At 35.6% G+C, this 27028-nt stretch overlaps 1 protein-coding gene across 1 annotated transcript in view; it reads right to left on the minus strand.

Annotated features, from left to right (window-relative positions):
• The window catches only part of CNTNAP2 (contactin associated protein 2), a 7772136-nt gene that overhangs the window by 3183224 nt on the left and 4561884 nt on the right, over positions 1-27028 (minus strand). Inside the window, exon 12 of the mRNA XM_044064985.1 lies at positions 11032-11232. Within this exon, the coding sequence (XP_043920920.1) occupies positions 11032-11232 (201 nt within the window). The remainder of the gene's footprint in view (positions 1-11031; positions 11233-27028) is intronic.

A 27028-nucleotide genomic window follows, 5' to 3' on the forward strand; every position in this document is an offset into this window, starting at 1 on the left:
TACTACTGCTGTTCTGCCTCGGGTGTTTGTGTTTTTAGTTTTGCTGATTTTTATACCTGTTTTAAGAATAGCTGTGGGTTTATGGTTGGTTTTATTTCAGAAAACCAAATGGTTATCAGTTGAGGAAAGAATGCATTTTTTTACTAAATACTCTAGTCTATAATATATTAAATATACATAACAGTGCAGTTTTAAAAACCTTTTTATAGACAGAAGCCCCAGTACAACTTTAGAAGTTAAGATACCATGCAACTGCAAAGTCCACAATACACAAACATGCCTTATAATCTGGAATGCTTTTTTAGACAAAATACAAAAAGCTAGCAAGTGACTCTTTCAACAACACAAAACATCACAAAACCTCACTTGCAATATAATTGTAATTGTATTGGGAATCAGGTTAGATCAATTGAACTAGCACTCAAACTAGCCTACCAAAAAACCCATTATACTCAGCAATATGCAAATATAATGATAAATGGCGATAGTTATGTGAGCAGTGTAAATATTGACAATAAAATAGTGAAACTGTATATAATGAAATGATTTGTATAACTAAGATTTGTGTAAAAGCACAGCCATAGTAGTAAATGAGTTATAATAATGCTAGTATCCTTTAAAAGAATGTAATTATTTCATTCAACGATATTCATATAAAAGCATAACTGTGGTAGGTATTGAATAGCAAAACTGGTTACAATGCAAACTGATAAAACCATTGGTTTGAAAAGTAACTGAGATATACTCTGTTTTTAAACATTTTTGTGAGCCATTTGTAGTCTCTCGTTCTGAATAGTTGTTACTGCCTCTTGGCTAAGATCATGGCTGAAAGTTGTCTTTGGACCAGGACCAGTTCACTTACCTGGTTAACAAAGTTATATGAAATAAAATACCATTTTAGATATTCAGCAATTCCATCGTACAGAACGTATGACAAATATGATGTGACTAGTTTATGACTGATGATAACTGTAGCCGCTGCAGTAAATGCATACTCTGCATGTGCTCTTCAAGCCTGTTTTCTAACTCTGTCCATACACATTGTGAAACCTACCTGCATGGGTAATACACCAGGTTTCCCTGACAGGTACAACTGCCTGCTCTTATCACTGTTTTTCTTTTGTTCTAGAACAAATTGAAAAGCTTCACAATGTTCTAGAACAAAAGGTTGATTATCAGAGCATTCTCTTTTCTGACTGATGCAATGTGTAAAGTCTTATGTTCTAATAAACTGGTACAGTGAATGTTTGTAAAGTCTGACCTAAATGACACAATAGCATACGGCACTAGTTTCGATGGCATTACCACACCAGAATAATATATATAGCATTATTATAATTTTATTTTATTTGTCACTAAAATTGCTGTGAATATTTATTTTTTTCATGTCACAGATCTTTTCCTAAAATGTTAAATACACTTAGTCTAATTCATAACCATAGCAATTTTCTCTTTTAATCTATAACATCTGTTTGCTTATTAAAATTAACAAATTGTTTCTAGTATAATTTAATTTATGTTTGTGAAATCATCAATGGATTGCATTTGTAATAGTTATGATACTTCAATGCACCAGATTTGAAACAACTATAGACGTTAGCAATATTTTATGTCTCATATTTTTTATACACAGTTACTCAGATATTGAGTTACTGGATTCAGTCTTTAATAGAAGAAAGGTCCAATTTCTTTCACATATTGATAGAAACTGTATTCTTAGATAAAATAATATGTTTCTAGGTAATATAACAATAACTGTGTGATATTTGTGGATTACAAGGTAATGAAAATATTGGACAGCAAAATGGCCACAGGCTAATGTGTTTACAAATTCCCAGATACAGTTATTTCTGCCAGAATCCCAGATGCTACTATAGATGCCACACAAAAAAGGGAAAATTGCAAATTGAATCTTTGTGAAACTATTAAAGAAAACCTTGTCAAAGGACATTTCAAAGGAAACTGGAATTAACATTTAGAAGAACATTTGTTGTAATGGGTTTTCTGTTTTGCAGATATAATTTTCTCCCTTTATGTTGCTGAAAGAACTTTATGCACACACAAGCACACTCACTTTTTTCTTTTGATTCTATCAGCTTTTTCTGTGTTTACAAGGCCTTTTCTTTTATGAATTCTGTTACTGCATATGAAACTCTTACATATTATTTTATATTTGTTGACAGGGGCAGTGCATTGATCAATACTGACTAATTTTAGGCTCATCAGTGAATAATAATAATAACAACAATCATAGAATCATTTATTTATTTTGACATTTAGTGTACTGGAGTCATAAAGGGGTAATTAACCCTTATTTGGCTTGGAACTTTAACAATGAGCTAAATAATTAAGACATTTTTAATTTAAAGGCTCTTGCAACTGTTGTCTTTAACACCTTCATCTGGTCCTTATTTTATATATTTAAATGACTGTGAAGAATTATTAAGAACACAAAATGCAGCCCACATTCATCCACTTGTTTGTTGCTATCTTATATCCTTTAATGGTGCCTTATGCCCAGAATATGTTCTATATGATATCAGTTGTAGCTTTGTGCTTATATAACTCCCATCTTTAGATTTCACTGGCAAACCTTGCTTCAGTCTGCTATTCTCCTTCATATCATGGGAAGCACTTTCCTGCCTAGGAAACTGTACTTTCATATAGATTCACAGAAGCTAAGACAAAAACCTAAAAGTTAATATTTCAGTATTTAATGATCTGTTCCTTATACAATAAAAAAGACAAGCCTGTGTATAACAGATACCAGATAACAATTCTTTTCCTGAATCCTGACAGTCTGTTCAAAACCTTTAACTCACCTATTTTACTTTTGGCTATTTTCTTTTTAAGTAAGAATAAGAGAAAAAAAGGTGAAAGAGAATGAATCCTTTACCTTAGTGACTCTTAAGGAAGCAGCATCTCCTGATGTCACTTCTGTAAACTCATTTAATATCTTGCAATTCATAATAACCTTCTATTACCCAGAGAAATCATGCACAGTTGCATATGTCTATCTTCTTTCTTGTTCTTCTTCTTTCGGCTTTTCCCGGTTTGGGGTTGCCACAGCAGATCAGCTGTCCGCTCATGATTGGCAGTAAAGTTTTACGGTGTTGAGTTGCCAGCCCAGCGACCAACCTTCCAAGGAAGGTATATATATACACACACACACACACACACACACACACACACACACACACGCGCACACACACACACACGCACACACACTCACGCCTGGGGCCAATTTAGAGTGTCCAATCCACCTACAGCATGTCTTTGGGATGTGGGAGGAAATCGGAGCATGCGGAGGAAACTCAGGCGACCACAGGGAGGACATGCAGACTCTGCACAGAAGGCACCCCAGCCGAGGATCGAATCAGAGAACCTCTTGCTGTGAGGCGACAACGCTAACCGCTGCACCAGTTGCATATGTCTATAATTGCAGTTAATATTATCAGAGTTTAATTTTTGTCTTTGAATATTTTGGAAATAATAGTTTCAGCTTAAGGGCAAAGGGGACTTCACTATCAAAGAACATAATAAAGGAGCTGATGCTTTAGTCTTCTTAAAAATCACCTCTTCAAATCAGAGCTATTACAGAATAAAATAATTTTCCTTTATATAACTGGAAATGTTTATCCACTTAAATTATCACACACATTTGTATCCCTACTGCTGTCTTAATGCTTCAGTGTTGTAGCTACATCTGGTTCCACAATGTAAGTGAAGCTCAGTGCAGCTTCCGCCTCTGAAATACAAGACCTGTCTTATAGGTTCATAGGTAAGCATCTTATAGGTTCATAGGTAATAACTGGCTAGCTGCTCTTCCAGACCATTTTAAGCCTAGTCAATTTCCCTTTTGATGCTCAGATTAAACTAATCCATTTGCTTAGGAATGGCCTTATCCATCTCTTGGTCGATAATTACAAACTACCCGTAAGGAGATGATTTAAGGGGAGACATGCATGAGAAATAATGCACTTAGGCACCTCTGTCCATTAGTAATACAGAGGGCAGTCCTGGGGTAATTTTCTGTTTCCTCTCCATAGATGCGAGTTGCTCTTCAGTGCGGACAGAGATACACTTGGTTTTATGTGGATGGGGAGTCAATTCCAGAGCAGCAGTTTCATAAGAGGGATGTACCTGCCCCTTCAAGCCATTCTGTTGATGTTGCAGAAGAGGTTTAGATCCCTAGACCAAGTATTTTTGATGCCATTAACTTGCTGATGTGCAGTAAATCCATCAGTACTGGGTCCAGTGATGCCTTGTACATGATACACAGGTCCACCTGCACCTACCACACCCCCTATTAATTATATATACTAATACAGAGATTGTACAATCTCTGGAGAAAAGAAATATACCTCTATTTGGAGACTGCTGATCTCACATACCTTTTGACCTGCTATCTCTGTCAGCCAAATGGTGTCAACCTATTGTGTGTCTGGGCATTGGATGTTTGATCCAATGCTTAACACCTATATATACATATACATATATATTACTACTCTATATGTGTGTGTGTGTGTGTGTGTGTGTGTGTGTGTATATATATATATGTATATATATATATATATATATATATATATATATATATATATATATATATGCACATTCCTACGTAAAAGGTTATTCAAGATAAATAAAAAGTGCATAATAGGAAGTTGAAGTTTAAATTAAAGTAGCAAGACAAGTCAAATGCAGTAAGTACATTTCACCTAAAAAACATATTCTATACAATGAAATATGATTAGATAAGAGTACATAAATATTTCTAAAATAAATTAGAGCTTAGTAACTCAATATATTAGCAAAATTGAGATAACATAATTTTTCACTAGGATTGTAAATGCAATGAGTCTTACTTGCCAGATGCCTTCCTTATATTCAATAATGGATTCCCATATACCTCCACTAGGGGCTCTTCCAACTTTCTCCATGATGCCAACAACTTCTTAAAATGGGGTATTCTTGAGAGTACTGAAACAAGGCATTATTGATGTTCTATTTAAAAAAAAATGCCAAATGGCCCACAGTTACCATTTTTAAGATAAATTGTGGAGTGTAGGATGTTACTAAATAATTAAATAGTTCTTTTCCAATATATACCCTTAGTGGTTACAGGTTCCACATTCTTGTGCTTTTAACTGCACCCCTGAAAAAATTATGATTTGTATTTGACTCAAAACTATTCTTAAAGTATAAGAGTGGTACCTACAAAGGTGAACAAGTCTGGGATGGACTTCAATATATTCTAATTCCTAGTCACAATGGTTTTAATTTCCTTAGAATCAAAATTGTTTGTCTTTTCAGCTTTTCCCGGTTAGGGGTCGCCACAGCGGAACTCCAGTCTGCTAATAATTGGCAGTAGATTTTTATGGTGCCAAGTTGCCAGCCCAATGCCCAACCTTCAGCGAAGGCACGCCCATTTACGCACGTCTTTCGAATGCCATTCGACTGTGGGGAGGACATGCAGACTCCACACAGAAGGCATCCAGCCGAGAATCGAGCAGGAGAACCTCTTGCTGTCAGCCAACAATGCTACCGCTGCACCACCGTGGCTTCCTTAGAATCAAATTAAATTTTGAAATTAAGAGTCATTCAAATTAATTGCTTCCATTGGCCCTATCAACAGCCACACAGAAGGTTGTATCTTCTAATCCTAGTAGTCAAAATTTCATTCAGTATTTCATTCCAAAAAACCCATATTACATAAAATAATCTACTCTTCTCATATATTCATCTTCTTATTCTTATAACATCCATGCATAATCATATTAATTTCAATAATGTTTATGTCATTAATATTCGCAAAAAACATCTTCACACAGTTTTTGTCCAGAGTTTCACCACTTATTTACATTTAAAAAAATGCTCTGTTGTGTCTTCCTCCCTACAAAATAAAAATACTCTAAAACTTTTGTTTTATATGGCATATTCCCCTTCACTGGTAACTTATTTAAAACGAGTCTCTAGAGGAATTCCTGAGATATTACAATCATGGTACATCACATTTTCCTTACTTTAATGGCTTTAATAACTTCTTCTGGTAGAATATCCCAATGATTTACATAATAATAATATTATTTTCTCACATTATTATACCACAGCCTTCTATCTCTTTCTATATGTCATTATTTTTTTATTTTAATGTTAGTATTTTTCTTGATGATTTGTAATATTTTATTTCCATATTGTGTTTTCTCTTTTCCTTATTCTCATCTCCCAAATCGTTTGTAGCTCTATTTAAAACATTCTTAATATCACATCCTCATTTTCTTCTTTTACCCACTTCAATACTTTATACAAGTTTAATGAAGCACAATAAATGGGTCTATCTCAATGTGTCGAAAGGCCAAATTTTCGAAGCCCATATGGTCAGAACTATATGGCTGACATTTTAGTTCATCAAACTGTTCTGACTGAGATCTTGGTACAGTAGGGATTAGGGAATTTGCCCTCTTCCCATTGTAGGAAAATCTTGGAGTTGGTATAAATAATTAGCAAGGAGTGTGGGAGGTACAAGGCGGATATCTTCCAGTATAAAAAGCATTATTTGTGTTGTTGGCAGGTGTTGTGTGGCTTTATGTTATTTTTTCAATTAACTGCATTATTGACCATGTGGTCTCAACCATATGGGTTTTGGCAATGTATTTTTTGATGAGCTGATATACAGATCCAAATAAACACTTGGATTTAGTAACCTTAATCCCCCTTTATCTTCATTCATCTACAATGCACTTCTTTTCATTGGGTTTAATACTGAACCCCATGAGAAAGAAAACTCCAGATGTACAACTTCCTTTTCATATTTTTCTGGGATCATATAAACATTTGAAATATATGCCATTTTCTATTAATACCAAATTAATCAGATAAACCTTTTTCCTGATTGCTAATTTGTACATCCTCCACGGAAGGCATATTTCTTTAATTTGTTTTATCAAACCCCCATGTTGCATAACTACATAATTTTTCCCAAACTTTATTCACAGCAAAGATACTTCATTCATTCAAAAATACGCCCCCCATTTAGACCACATCACCTAACCTCCTACTTTTATCATTATCCAAGGACATTCTCATTTCCTTTAAAAATCCATTCAGACTATCCAACACTTCCATCATCCATATTTGTTCTTAGCAGCTACAACTAGATCATCTGTGTTTGTGTGTCAAAACTACTGGAATCATCACCTCCTTTTGCATCACATATCCAGCACTTTCATTTTATAAGCTACTTCACTCACTATCACATTCATTACCAGTACAAACAATATTTCACTTGTTGGGCATCCTTGTCTTATACCTCACTTCATACGTACTTCTTTACTCAGCCACCCATCCACTAAGACTGGTGCTCTATTATTTTTATATGCTGACATGCACAGTCTCCCAATTCTGTTATCGAGTCCATACTTTTCTATAACATCTCACAAAGCATTATGTTCTACTGTATCAAATGCCTTGCTGATATCACCTACCATAAGTTCACATCATCCCATTTACCTATAATATCATCCACAATTTTCTCACAACAAATAACGTTTCTTGATATTCTTTATCTTTTATGCATTATATACTTTTTTCCATACTATTCCTCATCCATCCTTCCAGCCTCTTTTATATTATTCTCTTAAAAATTTGTAATGTGTGTTATTTAGTGTGATGAGTCTTGATGTTTTATTTCATTCTTCTCATCTTTTTTTCCATATAAATTTTAATATCCCTGTACATAATTCTTCATAAACAAACCCATCCTTCAACCATTCATTCAGTACATCTACAAAATACAGTCTTTGCCAATCCATGAATTTCTTGCACATTCCATACCCTATGCCATCTGGGCCTGATACTGAATCAGCATTTACTTTCCTAAGTATATTATTAAATTCTTCATTAACTTCTTTAGCATTTTTTTTTGTTTCTTTCCATTCTGTCTTATTTTCCTTATTTTTACTCACTGATATTTTCCACATGCTGTACTACAATACTCATAATTTGCTCTTGTGTTATTTCTACCTCTTCTTTTACCTTTTTAATTTCTCCCATTATGATAATATCCTTCTTTACTGTTTTACCCAAATATGCAGATACCTCCTCCCTTCTCCCTTGTAAATAATATATCTGCCTAAACAGTAATGGCTTGATTTTTTTCTCAATTTATTTTATATGTTTCTTCTTCTATATTTCTTCTTCCATATCATAGTACTCTCTTGTATTATTCTCTAAATTCTCTAATGCATTTTTATAAATTTTCTCTTACTTCACCTTCCCTTCATTTCTTAGATCATCCTGACATTGAAAAAAAAACACTTTTTATACTTCTTTTTAAACTTAATCCACCATTCAGACCAATTTTTATAAAAGCCCTTCTTGGTTATATGATCTTTCCATAACTGCAATACTTCCCACTCTCCAATTATATCACATAATTTCTCATTTTTTTTTTTATTCCCTTTCCTGTTTTGATGTACTGCCTTCCTTGTAACACCTCAATCCATATTGCTAAATGGTCTGAAAAACCTGTCACAACTGTATCACGATCTGCGACCCCAAAAGCCTTCTGATAATACAAAATAATCAGCTTTAGATCCAAGTGCCCCTTCTATAAGTACGTTGACTTTTGTTCCTCACAGCAAATTTACCACATTTTATACCTTCCTGTGTTTTTTATACCTTTCCATTTCTTTTTACATTTTAATTTTCTCCTTATATCACAACTAAAGTCTCTGCAATTATAATCTTCATGTTAATCATTGCATAGTCTAATATTTGATGAAACAGATTATCTCTTTCATTGCTAGCGATATATGCACATAATGCTATAATTCTATAAACATGTTTTCTCCAGCTCACATCCGTAACATTTAACCTTCCCATCCTTAAGACTGTTACATGTAATGTTTTTACTGCTCTTTTTTTTTAAACAAAACACTCACTTTTGAACAATGTTCACTTTCTAAGTTCCATATTATATTTCTACCCCACAATTTTGTTATTTGCAGTCTTTCTTCATTTTTTCAGAAATCGTACATCTTCTAAGAGAATGACATCCTCATCATATTAAGCACACCATTTGGTATAATTTTCTTATTTTTACTCTTTTCCCCAACTGAATCTATTTCCTGAGTTTATGTACAATCAATAATTGATTGTCAGAATCAGATTTCTCACTGGCTAGAAATTAAAAATTATTAGTATCAATTGCCTTCTCCTGACGTCGCTTCCTGCATGCACTCGCTCTGCTCATTTTTCGCCTCCATTTTTTCATTATTCTACAGTTTCTTCTTTACCATTTTCCCCTGCCTCTCGTTGTCCTTCCTTGTGTATATTCATTTCCTTTTCCATTTCATAATTTTCAATTTGCTCTTGACAATCCATCCAAAAGTGTACCGTTTTTATACAATCTGCATTAAAATACTTACTTATTTTTTTACCAAGTTGACTGCAATTTTATTATATAGAAGATATTTAAACAAGCATACAGACAGACGTACAGCAGGTATATTAATGTTATTTCCCTAGAATGGACAATACTTAGAAGAGGTATATATCTAGAAAATGGTCAAATGTATGACATTAACCTCAAGTGGCATTGATACATTAACTGTATGATTTTATATCTCAAACCCTAGCACTGTTAAAGTAATCAGAACGAAACATGCTTCGTACCTCAGTTTTTCTAACTAATTATATGCTGTAGCTAACAACTGGTGATGTATTGTAAAAAGACAGAAAGAAAGAAGGCAGAGAGAGGCAGGAACCAAAGCATAATCATATACATTTCAATATTTCAATTGTTTCTCCAGCCTTATGTTAATAAGATGTCATTATGGTTAAGTTCATAATTAGTCTTACTGGAAATGATTTTGAGTTTATGTTGCAACTTGCTTGTATATTGATGTACAATAAATATATTGCCAATATAATTAATCATATATAAATTGTGCCTTGTTGATTATTATTGAAATACCATATTCATTTTTATTCACACATGTCGTGCAAAAAAGACTTTTATGTAAAAAAAGAAAGATAGCAGAATGTTCTGTTAGATACTGGATTCGCTTAAGTAGAACCAACTTTGGTTAAACTTGACAATCTGAAGAAGCAAAGTAAACACTTTGTATAAAAATATTATATAGCCTCCAAACAAATCTTGGGCAACTCCACATTTATAACATGGTAACAAAGAAAACTACATGGTAGAAAAGACACAGTGACAACAAAATATGAATTAAGGTAACAATTACTGTATAAAACATACCATTCAAATAGCAGAGAACTCAGCTGCATACGAGTCTGTAATACTTGGAACCATCAATAATTCAAATCCCTTTAATCTTAGCTCACTAGTGCTCACACACAGATCATAAAATAATTGAGTTGCTCTGAAAATAGATACTTCTATTAATTTTAAATTAAACATGTCATGTTCTTACAGAATATGTACTTTCTTACAAAATACATCAAACTGCTACCATTTCAATCATGTAAGCCAAATGTACTCCTATGGTTGCACCAATCATCTACAACCAAAAGCATAAAAGGCATGAAAAAGATACAATCTGAAAAGTGCCCACAAAATCCAAAATCTACAAGAAAAGTGCTCCTTTCATTCAGATTCACTGCAATGAGTACTAGAAATCTTAAGAACCCTTATGAAATGACTTGGGATAATTACTGAAACATCCCATTCAACATAATCTATACATTTGTCTACTGAGAACATTTGACTGGGCTGACAAATATCCTCTTTTCAGCAAAGAATAGCAGAACTCAGACTTCACAGATAATAGTGACAACATATGCCATTGTTGAAAGAGAAATTTACTCATAGGAAACATTCTTCTTCTGTATTATGTCATAAAATCAGTTCAGCTTGGGAAATACTTTCACTCAGGAAATGCCTTGCTGTCGTTGGAGTTTATAATTTGATTAGAACATCATACAATCCTTTTCAGTAGAGTATAGTCAAAGAAATGAGTGATTTCCATGTTCATAACAACAAGACCATGCATCACAGCCTACCTGGAGTATTAAGGAGCTTTGACATCCTACAGGCATATGAAATGTACTGTTCACAGTACTCAGCACTCTCAGCAATGGCAGAAATCTGATCCATGGAGGCACTGTAATTCAGAAGTAATGCAAAGCGCTTCTGCGGACCTGAACTCAGCACTGGAGACTGCTGCTGCAAATCATGGGACACTATGGTCCAGACTTTGTCCTCTGAAAATACAGAAGAAATATGTCAGTGCAGAGAATTCAGTAAAGTCCACTATCTTCAAACACTGAATTCTTCATGAAATGTCTGCATGCAAGTAATATATCATAGCTCAATTGTACCTGATGGAATTGACACTGATTTTCAGAAGCAGATTTAGCATAGATCCAGAAAATAGCATTAAAATATACGAACTTGTAGTGCAGCAATGATTTCATAACATAACTGTAACTCTAATCTATAACAAAAGATTTTCTTACACAATTATTCAAGATTTGAAACAAGGACAAGAGGAGGTGAGATGACTGCCAGTGTAGTACTGCTCATTGAATTAATACTCTTATACAGCGAGCCAAAGCTTTCCAGCTCTAAGAGCAGCACACATAAATGGTAACCTACACATAAAATATACATTTAACACTCCTATAATACTGTAGAGAAGGATTTCTGGAAATGTACACTTCATCCAGACTCCTGCCCCCTTTCCATGAGTTGCAGCATAAACATAATTTTTGTAAAGTATATATCCTAATGCATCATCAATAATGTAGCACAGATACTAGAACTTTTGCACTGAGAGACAATAAATTACATAGTTATTAATATAACACGGCTATTTTTGAGACAATGTAGCAACTGCCCAATGTTTCGCAAAAAACGTTATTACTGCTTCACAATTATTCAGTATGCAAGAGATGTAAGTATTTATTGTACTTGGAGGTTACTCTCTCACCTTAAACCCCATTTAGTAAGCACAAGACACACACACACACACACACACACACACACACACACACACACACACACACACACACACCAGTATGGAGAACCTCTTCTATACCATTTTACTCTATGGTTGTTAAGTGATAACTGCCCAGGCCTCACAGGCTAAGGACTATGAAGCCTCAACCATCAGTTATCAAAGCAACACACCCAGCTTCACCATGCCTGCCCATAGTCAGTCTACAGACCTGTAAGAGTTACAGGGGTGTGAACACAGATCCCTTAAGGTCCACTCATGGTAGTGCTTTAGTAAAAAGTGACTCTGTAATTATGCATAGGTATACTACCCTCTTCAGGCTGGATAACAGCAGAGTGATAGTTAGCTGCATTTCTGGAGCCAAGAGCTAGGATGCAACCAGGGCTGTTAGATCCCCGCATCCTGAAAAATATCATCATGATATGGTATTCCCCCATGTTTAAGTGAATGTCTTTGGTAACCACTACACACACACACACACACACACACACACACACACACACACACACACACACACACACACACACACACACACACACACACACACACAGGATCATAGGAGGTTACTAGGCTAATGGCCCTGGGTCCTTTACAAGCCTAGCCAAGAGTTTATCCTCAAAAAAGAACCCTCAGTCAGCACCTGTCACCTCTGTCAATGAGGGACACAGGTGGAACCCTGGGACAAGTTTGTGGTTTTCCATCCACTCATCAAGGTTGCACTTGAAAAGGGTCAGTGAGGTACTCTGTTTGACATGTATCGGAAGTCTATTCCAGAGATGGGGCAGCCTTTGTGAGATAAACCTGTCTGTCCAGCAGGTTTTGTTGATGTCGCATATCAGATTTAGGCCATTGAGCACGTAATGCATGAGGAGTTAGACTTACAGATATGGAGCATCTCTAGCAGGCCAGGATCCAAGATTGCCTTGTAGGCAAAACACAGATCACCTCTGAGCAACCTGTATGATTACCAAGTAGAGTGATAGTGATTTGAGCCTGTCCACATAGAACAGATGTTGGAGTACATGGATTCTCTTTGTGGGGTACTTCTGTGGCCTTCCCAGTTGGTGCAGGTGTTTGGAGAGGGACATACCAAATGCGGCATTATACTCAATTATAGGCCTAACGAGGGAGTAGTACAGAGAGGTAATAACCTCCTTTTTTCTGGATGCAATCCCTCTACTTATGAGATGAACCAAGTAAAAGGCTTTACTGACCACTGCCACCACATGATGATCGAATGTGAGATTGTTGTCAACCTGAGTGCCCAGGTCTCTCACCACAGGTTGTCTGCTTAGGGGATTGCCATTAATGTGGTAATCAGTAGGGGCCGTGTTTTTTCTGAATGACATGATAATACATTTTTTTGCATTTAATTTAAGGCCACGACTTTGGCACTAGTTAGTTGTAGCTGTGAGACCCTCTTGCGGTATGTTACCATGATTTGGGGAGTCAATGACAGCACCCAACTTACAGTCATCCACAAACTTGGTCAGTATCAGGCCCTTTGTCTTTGCCTGGACCTCTGAGAAGTAGATGGCAAACAGTAGGGGTCCCAGGATAGATCCCTGGGGAACATCATTTATGCCAAGTTGTGTTCGTTCCTCGATGATGCTTGAGTGGAGGATTGTGTCAAAGGCCTTGGCCAAGTGAAGGTAAGCTGTGTGTACTGACATTTTCACATCCAGGGCCTTGGTGACAGCCTCAAAGAAGTCAACCAGGTTCAATAGGCAAGATCTGCCCTGGCGAATCTGAATTGGGTGGGGTCAAATGCTTTGTGATTGCCTATGTCCTTGTTTATGAGATCCATAATAATATGCTCCATGGCTTTACAGATCAGACTTGTCAAGCTAATGGGGCGATAGTTTCCAGGGTCAGTAGTGGCACCACCTTTGTGTAAGGGATGACAATGGCAGTTCTCCACTCTGCTGGAATGAAGTCTGTAATTAAGCTGTGGTTGAATAGGGTGTTCAATGGTGAAGCTATTTCTTGCTGGAGATGGTACAGAATACACCCTGGGATACTATCAGGTCCCATGAATGCTGTGTTCTTTGCCTTGGATAGGACCTTTAACACTTGATCTACAGAGATGTGAGGTGTGGGACAAGTATCAGGGATGTCAAATGGGCTTTTCAGGGGGGATAGAGGGGTGAAGTTTGTGCTGATCCTATTAGCTAGTAGGTTGGCTAAGTCAGCAGGATCAGTTTAAGTGGTACCATTAAGTACTAATTTGGAACTACCCTGGGCTTAGCCATGCAGGCTCCTAATGTAACTGAAGAAAGACTTGTGGTTTCCCTTTGTTTCAGAGACTAGTTTCAACTCATAATTGGCTTTGGAGGTTTTCACTTGTGATTTAATTTGCTTTTTGAGGTTAATGAGGAAGCTCTTCAAATTTGGAATCCCTTTTATCCTTGGACAACAGTCTCTTCCTTCTTTTGTAAAGCCTGTTGATAGAGGATGTCCATCAAACAGGTTTGTTCTTCCTTGAGGAGCAGGCTTTAGTTCTGTTGGGTATGGCTGAGTCCATGCAATTGTACAGGTGTTTGTATACTGCATTGGCGTACTGTTCAGCATAGATGTCTACATCCTCTGAGGGGGGCAGTGGTGTGAAGCTACTGATATCCTCCTTAGGAGGTTGTAGTCAGGTTTTGAGAGGTTTTTTTGCCTGGTTACAGCTGGGAAGGGGTTGAGTAGGATAGAAACTTCAAATGAGACAGACCGATGATCTGATCTCTCCAGGGAAGAACATACATATACATATGAGTGCCATATACTAAACTGGACAACTACATTGTTGCACAGCAAATGATCACTCTCAAAAAGTTGGTCACCAATAAAAAAAGGAAACAGAGTATAATCATATTTTTTTAGAGGGCACAATACATCCTGCGACCCACACCCCCTCCTAACTATATATACTAACTCCAAGATTGCAATACAGAGGGGGAAAGGTAAAGTCCTCGATCCCCACTGTATCACAATCTCTCATAGAAAGAAAAGTCGAAAAAAATCATCTTTTTTTTCTGTTCAGTAATTCCTACATTTGACCATTGTATCATGATCTCACACAGAAAAAAACAGGAACATGCAATCATCTGCTTTTTGATCCTATGCACCTCCTTTTTTTCCTTGTATAATTAGATTAGAATGCTAAGACTGAAACTTTGATAACATAACTACTGGCTCAGTTTGTTGCTCTTGTAGCCATGGGGTTAAAAGATGTGCTAGTCCTAAATAAAACTCACTCCTTATGGGATACAAGATAATTAAGGCTTAACAATTATAGACTAAGCAAGAAAGTTGTTTTACATAGGTAATAGTCACCATTTATAAGTTTTTCAAGAAATAACTTTTACGTGTGCAGACACATCTGGTTTACATGGGGGAAATTAAGAGCTACTAAATGTAATTGCTAGTGGAATCAGTGGTTCCTTAACCAGAGAACTTAGGAGAAACCCAACTGCATTAAAAAGGGGCTCCTTAATTTACTTTGAAAGGTGAATTGGCTCCCCATCACTGCACATGCAACAGTGTCAACTTTCACTTTTAAATTTACCAAGAACTGGAGCTGTCTATATTTAGCTAACAAATATAATATCAAATCATCTTCATGTGACCTCCACAAACCCACTAACAACATACTGACCTTTCATGGCCCATTCTTTTATAGGAGAAAAGTCCAAATCACTTATTCAGTAAAATAGTTCCTACGAACTGGAAATGAGAGCCATTGTTTGACAGATAACAGATCACACAGAATTTAGAAAATACTTATAATCTCATCTCATAATCTCCTACAAATGTAACTACTTCAGACAGGAAGATCTGAATGTGTCTCTCTTGTAGTCGTCAGCTACTCTGTGCCAAACCCTATACACATCTACAAATGTTGCTTACCTTTATTCTCTTTCCTTTTCTGCACTCCAACTCTATTGCTATTCCTTGCCATATTTTTTCTTTCGCTTTCCCTCAATTAATCATGTTAGCTGTTGTTGTATCTGCTATCCTAACTAAGACTATATTTGTGAATAGTACTAGTGCAAATGCTTTTATAATATACTTGAAGAATGCAGACTTTGCATTTTTTATAAATTCCATGAAGAGTAGCTTGGACATATGGCATCCTGGTCTGTACCCAAATTGCCACTCCCCCCAATAAAATGTTGAAGGCCAAAAAAATGGGTTGAAGTAGAGGAAGTTATGCATCCTCTTTGCTACAGTTACTAACACACTAAACTACTAAATACCTTCATTTAACAAGCTGGTTTATCACCTGCAGCCTCATAAATTAATGCTGATACTGCACTTTTGCCCTCTCCACAGCTCCTAATTGTTCCTCTTAAGAGCTTGTAGTATGAGTAGCTGCCTTGTTTGTCCTGCCCTAGATATGTCTCTGGTTTAATTATCGACTGTGCAGTATTTGTGCTTAGTACCATGATCATGGCTGAAAAGTGTCCTTGGACTAGCCAATCTGTCCCATAAATGAATGCAAATAAATAAATAAACAAACTATATGTTAGTGTATATGTTAACAGAATACTAGGAGACATGCATCTCTGTAAAATATGTTTTATTGTATTGTTGTATGGACAGGCAACAATTAATATATGAGATTTCACCTGTTGGTATTCAAGATCGATAATAGTTCCATGCAGACAATTTCACCCAATTTGGAAAAAGTTCCTAATCAATTACTTATCGCTTTATACAGTACTACTGTACGGTGCACTCAGGCAACAGTCACTACAGAATGCAATAATCTAAGCCATGGGTGAAAAGTAGACCTATGTTCTGTAAGTTATGAAGAATTCTATCAGTGTTTCTTTAGTTTTGTACCAGTCATAATTTTGAAATAACAGATGTGGCACTTTGTTTTAAATCGATAAATAACATCTGCAATGCCTCTGTATGTATCTTGAACCATGGAGATAATATAGTGCCCTCTAGAGAGGGAAACTACTGCAGTCAAGCATACGTTTTTGACTCTACTGTCCGAATGCTTATCCATGTGTATGCTGATATGTGTGTTTTCCTTTGGTGGAACACTGCCTTACATTAGTATTCGCACAGCATGAAGGAAATGGTTCGCCTTTGAGATAAATCAAAGATTCCAGTATAAGGCCAAGGTTTGCTAAACTAGTGTCACCCTAATCTCAGTGTACTGCTTTACTTCTCAGCGATTATTACGTTCATTAATTTATATTATCTTAGTTTATTTGGTATGTTTATGTGCAGTGCAGCATCTATAGTTACTGAGCTGTTATACTGTATCACAATATGCCTAATACCCGACTATCAGTGTTTTACTACTACTTTTTCATTACTTATTTTGATGCAGGCTGGAAGTAAAAAAAAAAAACCCTTGGGTTCCAGTCTGTCTATCTTTCTATCTATCTATCTATCTATCTATCTATCTATCTATCTATCTATCTATCTATCTATCTATCTGTCTACCTACCTACCTACCTATCCATCTCTGTCGATCTTTCTATCTATCTGTCTACTGTTTAAGTAAAATAAATAACTATTTGCTTGGTAGTAATCAAGTGAGGCACATGCAGCACTTCTCTACTCTTCATCCTTCTAAGCCTTAATTCTTCAGCAGAAAAACATCATATATATAAAAAGCTGTTAACACTTCATATTTGTCTCCTACTAAATGTCTCATATAATCTCAAACGATGTTCAAGTCATCCTCCACTTAATTTCTGATGTATCCTACTTTGCTCCATGGTCTCTTTAGGTATATCCTCCAGGAAGCACATATCACGAGTCTCTACACTTAAACAAACACTTCCTCTACACTGACAGGCCACATGCCTCCTCTGGATACCTTCTCACTAGCAACCAGCAGGAATTTGTACACTTGACCAAAATACTCTCTTAATACTGACAAGCAAATGTCTAGTGTTTTAACTTTTTGTATGAAAATTCACTCTCTAGTGAGAAGGAAACATATCTACTTCTTTGTTTTATAGCCTCTCTATTTATATTAAGAGAATATGGCCTTTTTCCAAACTACAGCATGGTTCAGTCTCCCTCTCTCTCTCTCTCTCTCTCTATATATATATATATATATATATATATATATATAGAGTCAAAGTCAAAGAAAACTTTCTTGTCATTCAGAACTACACAGCAGTGTAGCTGAACGAACTTACAGTGCTTCATTCTCAATGCAGAAAACAGTTGCATACATAGACAGAAAAAAATTAAAAAAATATCACAGTAGAAATTTAAAAAGTAGCAATATGTAAGTAAAGTAGGACAGCAGTAACCCACACCCATCCCAGAACAGGAGACAAGGAAGACAAGGAACAATATGAAGGTAACATTGTCAAAGTAAAATTGAATCAGTAGCAGCATATCTATGAATAGACTGAATTATTGCACAGTTTGTATATTACAGTTTATAGCCCTGCTGTGTCTAGGTGAGCCACCTTAGTATTGCACTTAGTTATTGCACATCCATAAAATAAACCCCTTGATAGGCTAGTTATGTAACAGACGTCATGGTTAATTTTTCCAAAGAGTTCAACAGTCTAATGGAGTTTTTAGTCTGGTGGTCTTACAATGCAGGCTTTTGTATCTCCTGCCAGAGGATATGCGTGTGTACAGACCATTGGCAGGATGTGTTTTTTATATATATATATATATATATATATATATATATATATATATATATATATATATATATATAAAAATAAAAACACTTGAGTAACAGTGCGTCTGTGTGTCCATTTTACCCTTTGGTTTGGATGTTAATTGCAATGTTTTGCAGGCACCTTAATTTTTATGGGCATCAGCTAGTTGGTTTGTCAAGTATAGCCAAACTATTCCCATATGCTGTGCTGATGAGGTCAATAAAAAGTCTGAAACATGAATATTTACGGCTAGTGGGGACTGGCTTTATTGGCCTAAATGTAACCATAAAGACTTAAAAACTTAAAAAGTAAAAAAAGCCATGGACATTCAGAAGCCACGTAGCTGAAACACTTGATGTCATTAATGGGTCATTTACTTATATCCCATGGGCCTCCACTGTGGTTTAAGGTATGATGCAGTGAAAACTCTAGCTTAGCTGTTTTTTTCTTGCAGTATACATATACATAGTTTATATATAATATATATATATATATATATATATATATATATATATATATATATATATATATATATATATATATATATACACACACACACACACACACACACACACACATACATATGTGTGTGTGTGCATATATACATATAGGCAATAAAGGAGTATGTTAGGTTTAGAAGAACAAAACAAAACTATAATTCTCAGTTTCTCAGTTAGCTAACTGTAATCATATGAGGAATTTCCCTGCTGCAAGGTAGCTTAACAGATAACTGGAAGCTTTGATTCCTTAAATTAATTTTATTCCTGCTGTGAGTGGAATACTTAAGTAGCCTGAAGAATATTCCATGGAGTTCAAAAAAGTGCTCTTTGCACATGGAAATTGTCTACTGTAGGTAAGTCATTTTCCATGATTATGGGAAAATTCGCTATGATATATATTTATATATATTATATATATGTGTGTATATATATATATATATATATATATATATATATATGATCTACTGACAACATCATCGACAAGTCAGAACAGCGACGACTCTCAGAGAGACGACAAGTCAGGCGACCAGCGGATATATATATATATATATTTATATGACAGCAATGGCCACAATGAAAAAGACCTCATTATCAGCTCATTGGTATGTCTTTGACTCCAATACTAGCACTGTCAGACCTGAAAGCAGCAGTATTTTCTCTAGGTATCCATGTATCATGTTAGCAAAGCTACCCCTCCTCTGTAAAGTCACACACAAACACACACACACACACACACACACACACACACACACACACACACACACACACACACACACACACACACATTCAAACACCCATGCACATATATACAGAGACACAAACACACATACACACACACACTTCCAGACATTTATGTAAAAAAAAAATACATTTTATATATATATATATATATATATATATATACACGTGTGTGTGTGTATGTGTGTGTATGTCAGAAATCTGAGTTTTCAGAAACTCGAAATTCATTTTGTTGAGATGATATGATTGAGTTTCTGAAAACTCAAAGTTCAAAAAACAACAAACATGTACCTTCCTTCTACATGTTTGTAGGTGCTGCACCGCCATCCGAGATCTTACTACACTGGAGAAAAGGGTAAATTCCCTGATGCACACTGTGCTAGCATCCTAACAATATTCATTTTGAGTTTCTGAAAACTCAAGCATCTGACATGGACCCATACATCCACCTATCAACAGACAGCATCAGCCACAGAAGATTACAGTCATGGAAGCACTCATTTGTACACACATGCTCCAACGCACACACTGCCAATGTAAGTTCACTCGTGCCCAAACAGACATGCACACAAACATGTTTACACACATAGACATGCTAACATCCCCATCCCATAATTTCATTGAACTTACAATGTGACTGCATCTATAGATGTGTATGACTGATGGGCACATTTTGATGTCATTCACATTTTGTGACAGGCACCTTTTGATGACATTCACATTTTGTGACAGGCACCTTTTGATGACATTCACATTTTGTGACGGGCACCTTTTGATGACATTCACATTTTCCTCCAACAAGATGCTTATGATACAGAGGGGAGTGACTGATCCAAAAACTTTGCACTTTGTGAGATGTGTAATTTATTAAGAGAAATAATAGTTTATGGTATAAGAAATTCTATTCTTTGTGGTTATTCTGTTTTATTTACGGGCAAGGATGTTTACCAAGAGAATTTCATCTACCAATAAATCCTGATTCTGTGCTAGTGATATATGTTTCAAGAGATGAGCAGGAACTGAAGGGTATGGAAAGTCTAGATGTCACTATGCAGCAGTTAGAACCAAAATAACAGGTAGATATTGTGGTTTGAGTTATAAAGCAAGGTGAGATTTGCATTTGAATTTATATACAAAATCTGAATAAAGTGATTAAAAGGGAAATTCATCTATCACTTACATTTTAAGAAAGGTCATCACCATGAAAATATTAAGCTCATTATAGTAATAGACTAAAACTGGAGATTCTGACATATATTGCTAAATGAAGAGATTCCTTAGATCTTATTGTCATATTTTATCAGTATCATGTTTATTTCTATGAGCTGCTGCAAATGTAATTAAATTCTAGGAATACGTTATAAATATAATACATGATTTACTAGTGTGGAATTTGATACAAAGAGTATGACAAGTGACTAATACAGATGATGAAGAGCAAATCCAAAATAAAAGTTTGTAACTTGAAATATATGAGTTGCATTTTATCACTGGAGGGACTGACATTTAATACAGAAAAGTCACAACAATTTAGCAAATGCCAATGTCAAAAATCAAACAATAAAAATGATTTTATGAATGATACAGTAGCTTGAAATATTTGTAGGCAAAATGTATGAGATAACTATGCTTCTAAGGAATCACAGAAAGATATGTCTTGAAGAGTGAGTTGTGCAAAAGAAGAGTTCTAAAATGTTCATAAAACTACTTACAAGATAACCAGCATTAATATGCTATCATGAGAGTAAGCCAGTTTTGTTGCAAATAGTTGCTAGTCAAAAATGTTGGAGAAATTAGGTTTGGTAACAAACCAATTTGTCCAGGGACATCTTCAGGTTGAGGTTACGAGAAACAGTAACGGGATTCAAGAGGGTAGAGGAAGACATCTAGTTGGGGGAGGGTGAAAAGGTTAAATGGGAATGTAGGTTGATTGGGATGAAATAAGGTAAGTGTAGGGAGGGGCCTAATGGGTTTTATCCAAGAGTAATTGGGTAAAGAATCACATTTTGGCGTACACTTGCTGCAGAGTCGGTGCAGTTTGGGAGCTGTGTGGAGAAAAGTAAGGCTGAGGTATGTCAGGGGTAGGGTAGAGCAGGTTGGGGGATTCTTTATGGGGAGTTAGGAGTTGTTCGGTGGGATGGAGTCATGACAATGTGACGTTGGGTCAGATTTTGTGGGCATGGTAGTTAGTGTTGCTCGTCTTATGTAGCTAGTTAAGATGAAGAGGCTCAGGTGTTCATTTATATACTTTATTACATACAAACACATCAGGATTGATAGCAGCAACATAAAATATAAATGAAGTAACTGACTGACTACTACAAATACATACATGCTTACACCTCTGCAGCTCATTGCAAAATGGCAGTCTTGCTTGCTTGTACTCGGTATTTATATACACATGCCAGCTCACTGAAAAACTTCTTAAAGGTACATACACACTCTGATCTACAACAGGTTTGAGTCTTCCTGTGGAAAGGCTATGTAGATAGGTTGCTCAGTGGTCAGTGCTACTTTGAGAGTTAGCTCTGTTCTTCATTGGATTGGGCATCAGGAGGAAGGGCAATCAGAAAGATGTACGTGATCTGGACCCCTTGTAAGGTTAGCTGAAGGGTTTGACAGCATTGCGAGGAATGTGTGTATTGGGGATGTGTGAAGAATAGGTTTCTATTTATGCAGGAGTGTGAAGGTTTAAGCACGGCATTGTGTTTTTTTTTTTTTTTTTTGGGTTGTTAGTGGATGTACATCATGGTTTGTTTTTACCACATGTAATAAAAAAACAAAAAACAAAAATAAATAAATAAAAGCTGTATGGGTGACACTTGGGACAAGGATAGAGTTAGCCCTGATTAGTATAGTTGCACAGGTGACAATTTTATGTGACTTTACTAAATCTTGGACGGTGGTTTATATTTTTGAAGGGTTGAGGTAAGTTGATAGTGGGAAGACTGGCAGATTGCAACTATTAAGAAGATAAACTTTGTTGCAAGGGTTGTTGTTGGGGAAATAGAGGCTCACTGTGTTACAATCTGGGGGGATTGCTTTATGGAAGTATTGGAGCCATTAAAGTAGGTAGTTTGTTGGTCAGCAAATGCTATTCTAGTCATTAGGCATTTTGCCTTATAGAGAGTGGGTATATTGGTTTGATAACTAGTATTTTAATCTTTTACAATAAGAAATCTCATTTTGGTTATTATTATAGACTTTGAGTGACAGATTGACACTGTGGCTAAGTAAGATGGCATGCAGCTTGGCTTACTTTGTTTCCGACGGTGTTTGGATCTTTAGTGTTTTGGTGGTACATTTGCCAGGTAATGACTTGGCAGTAAGATGAGTGAAGATATGTTTGTTTTACAGGGGTTATACAAGGTTATTGGTATTACTTTTGTGTTAGAGAAGGATCATCGGTTTAATTTCAATTGTTTAGGCAACTGTTTACTTTGGGTATTTCTATGATGGTGCTTTTTAGGTTGATGACAACGATTCAGTTTGGTTCAGAAGGAGGGAATACACTGAATGATGTTTGGCCTCAACCATTAATGTATGGTTAAGTTTGCTCTGGAAGGTTTTGTTGGAGGTTTGGTATAAAGGAAGGGGAACAGCCTATTCAGGCTGGTGGGCAGAGAAGTGGGGCAGACTTGTCCCCCCTCTGTTCCCCTCTGGTGTTGGAGGTTCAATAAAGTTGGGAAATGAAAGTGAGCGACTGGACGCTGCTTGTTAAGTAAAAGTAAGCAAGCAGAGGTATGGACATTGCTTATCTAGTTAGATATTTAAGTCAACAAGTGGAAAATAAAAGTGAGTGATGGAATGCTGCTGGATAAGTAAATAAATGAGCGAAAATAAGGACACTGCTTACTGGGTCAGTGTAAGCGAGATCGCTCTGCCCTAGTTAGCAGTTATATAGAAGTTTATGCTGTGATTAATGAACTAAAATAGTGGTCAACGAGTTATGAATTTTAATAAAGGTTGTCAAACGTCATTTGGTGTAATGTGTTTATTGAAGGGGACCAGGGCAAACTGAGATACTTCAAGGTAATAGACAAATTTCCTATCAGTAAAAAACATTTACGGTTGCACAGAAGAGATACAGTATGTGCAGATAAAAAAGGAACTTTTAACAAGAGTGTGTTACAATAAAAATTCAATAATTATTCCTATGCTAGTGAAGACCATGAACTTTTGCAAAGTATATTCAGAAAATCTTTGAATCAACATCTCTGCGATTGCAGAAAAGGCTAAATAATCTACAGTAGTATGATCTTAAATTGAATAGTAGTGCAGAAAAGTAATGCACATAACAAGAATTTTATGTGGAGCATAATTTACAAAGGAGCATACAAGGTTTTGGGAAGTTGAACTTATTTGGGAATATCGCAGATACAAATGACAAAAGAAAATATAAAAGGATTTTACAAAGATTAATGTAGAATGATTTAAAAAAGCAGTAATTGAAGGAAGTAAAACAAGATGCTGGCGTAAAAATATTCATTAAGGAAGCATATTCAGTCTTATAAAAAAACAAAATACAACGATAGAGCACCAAGTCATCAGGGAAGTAAAATATCCAGTTTACTGCTTTTGTCCTTCCGTTTAACAGACTGGGTAAAGTAAATATTTTACCTCCCTGATTTGGTGTTCCATCACATTTTGTTTTTGTTTTCATTTCATTATTTGAGTTCACTTTTGCTAGATGTTTTCCTATATTTAGTCTTAGCTTTATTTCAAGAAAGAAATATGTTATGTCCAAGGCTAAATGATCAATTGTGATAAAATAGCAATTTTCAATAAACTGAGGAATTGGATAAGAAGATATATGAAACACGTATGAGACAGCAATGTTCAACGTTAAGAGCATGAGCTAAAACAGACTGTTCAGCAATGTTTGCTCATGTACCTAGTACAGAGATGTGCCAAACACATTTCATACCATAACAACAATCTAAAGGAGGAGATTCTAGCATACCAAGTACAAGCCATCCATGGATCAAGTGGGCACAGATGTATTTTAATTTAAAGAAGATATGTAACCAATAAGTGAAATATATTATGTCAAATTTCCTGATATAATCAAACTGACGGACACAACAAACATGTTTAGTGCATTAAAGTCTATAGTCTCAGGAGAGAGGTACTGTCTTCTCTGGTAATTGTTCCTAGATCAAAATTCAGGCATTCAAATCTGGACATGAGTGAGTTCAATCACCTCTCACCCAATCCACACCATCTGCATTTTAATAGACAATAGAAGGGAACTTCCAAACAGTGAAAAACTTCATGAGAAAGAGGCTATAAGGCTTGTCATCTCACTGTTTTGGAAAATTAGGATATTTCCTTGCAGGGATGCAATTGGCCATCAGCTCAACTGTTAATGATCAGAAAGCCAAAAAGCAAATTGCCTACTTCAGTTACATTATTGATTTCTTAAAGTTCTGGATGGAAACCTGCAGAAACAGAAATATCAGTAAGATAAGACTTCACAGATTACTAAATTTACAGGCTAAAGACAGGATAAGAATAAAAAAGCCACAAAAAATTTGCAACCTGAAGCTGATGTTTTTGGTAATACAGCTGAACAAGGCCCTATGGTATTCAAGAGAAACTAGAAAGCAGCATATACATGGCTCTGCAGTATGTAAATAGAAAAGGCTCTTCAGAAGGTATAAAGCAAATAAAATTGAAAGATTCATCAAATAAAGTTAAATACCATGATATAGTAGAACATTTTCAGGCATGTTTGGGTAATTGTTGAGGTGATAAAAAGGTTAATAGTAAACATTAGGTAGGCTAATAAAGACTTTTGCCTTGCCTGTATTTTGAACTTGAACTTGTGTAAGAGAAATTGCAGACAATATAATAAAAAATATGTCACATTTCAAGGAGGATGAGTAACCAAATGTGTCACAACCTGTAATGTCACAAGAAAATGGAGACTGTGACAATTGTGATAGGCAAGAGTTATAGTCATTATGCACTTCCTGTAGTCTTATCTCCAAGAAATGTAACTGAGAGGCAAGAGCTATCCCTAAAGGAAGAAGAGACATCCATAATGAATAGTCCTATTAAATGCTGCAGTTGTGATGGACCATTAAGGAAACCAGCCAGGTTTATATAGTGTTTAAGGTTGATTATGATGCCAAAAAGTGAAACACTGCACTTAAAGTGCCTATTGAATGTATATAAATATGTTGTCTGAAGCAACAGTGTATGCCATGCTTAGAACAGTTCTGAAAATTGTCAGTGTATGTGCTATATGCTACCTCACAAAACTTACATAAAATAAGTACTAGAAAAAAGAGTAATGTACTAGGATGGCTATAAATGTTTAAATATGCTAATATCTACCTACAGGAAGCTACATGCCATGTTATATTATTTTCTGGAAACATGACTGCCTAAATAAACAACTCACTGAGGCTAATACCAGATAAACAATAGCTATGTCATTTTTGGAGCATTCTAACACACATTCAAATGTTGCATGCATCAGTAGGAAAAGCTATCATCATATATTGTACCATATTTTTTTCATGTCATACTCCTGGAATGTCATATACAGAGTAGAGATAATTAAAATAACTATATAATGATTTGTAGAAAGACAACAAATGACCTCTAATGATATGCCCTGGAATACAAGAAAGATCTTTAGACTACTGATGTTCCACAGGTCAACAAGTTTTCCCAACAAGTAATTTCAGTGAATGTTATTGCAGCCTATTCTCATGTGCCATGAAATTAGCAAAGAAAAATTCTAGGGATATTTAGAAAATTCTTCTTTAAAAAGTAAAATGCAAGTGTCTATAAGACTTTCTGGAGGACATGGCAGCAAGCAAACTGATAACTAATATGCAAAATCGCATATGAAAAAATTATACCTGCTGTTGGACTTGTATCCTTTTCATGTAAAGGTAGTGTGTACTGTTTTACCATGTAGACAAAGGTGTTATTTTTGATATATTTCTTACATAACTAGAACTCCAAATGACATATTTTTGCACTTCCCTTGTCACCTTATGTACCATGACATGCCTTTTCTTTTACTGACATCCTGGTTCCATTCAAGTTACATTTAGTTATGGTTATGACTTATTCTGTCGGTTTGATTGAATTACACAGCCTAAGACCATCACAAAGTTGAGATGCATTTTAAAAGCTCACTCTT

This window comes from Protopterus annectens, chromosome 3.part0 (assembly GCF_019279795.1).
Source record: "Protopterus annectens isolate FY-2018-M chromosome 3.part0, PAN1.0, whole genome shotgun sequence".
Lineage (NCBI taxonomy): Eukaryota > Metazoa > Chordata > Ceratodontiformes > Protopteridae > Protopterus > Protopterus annectens.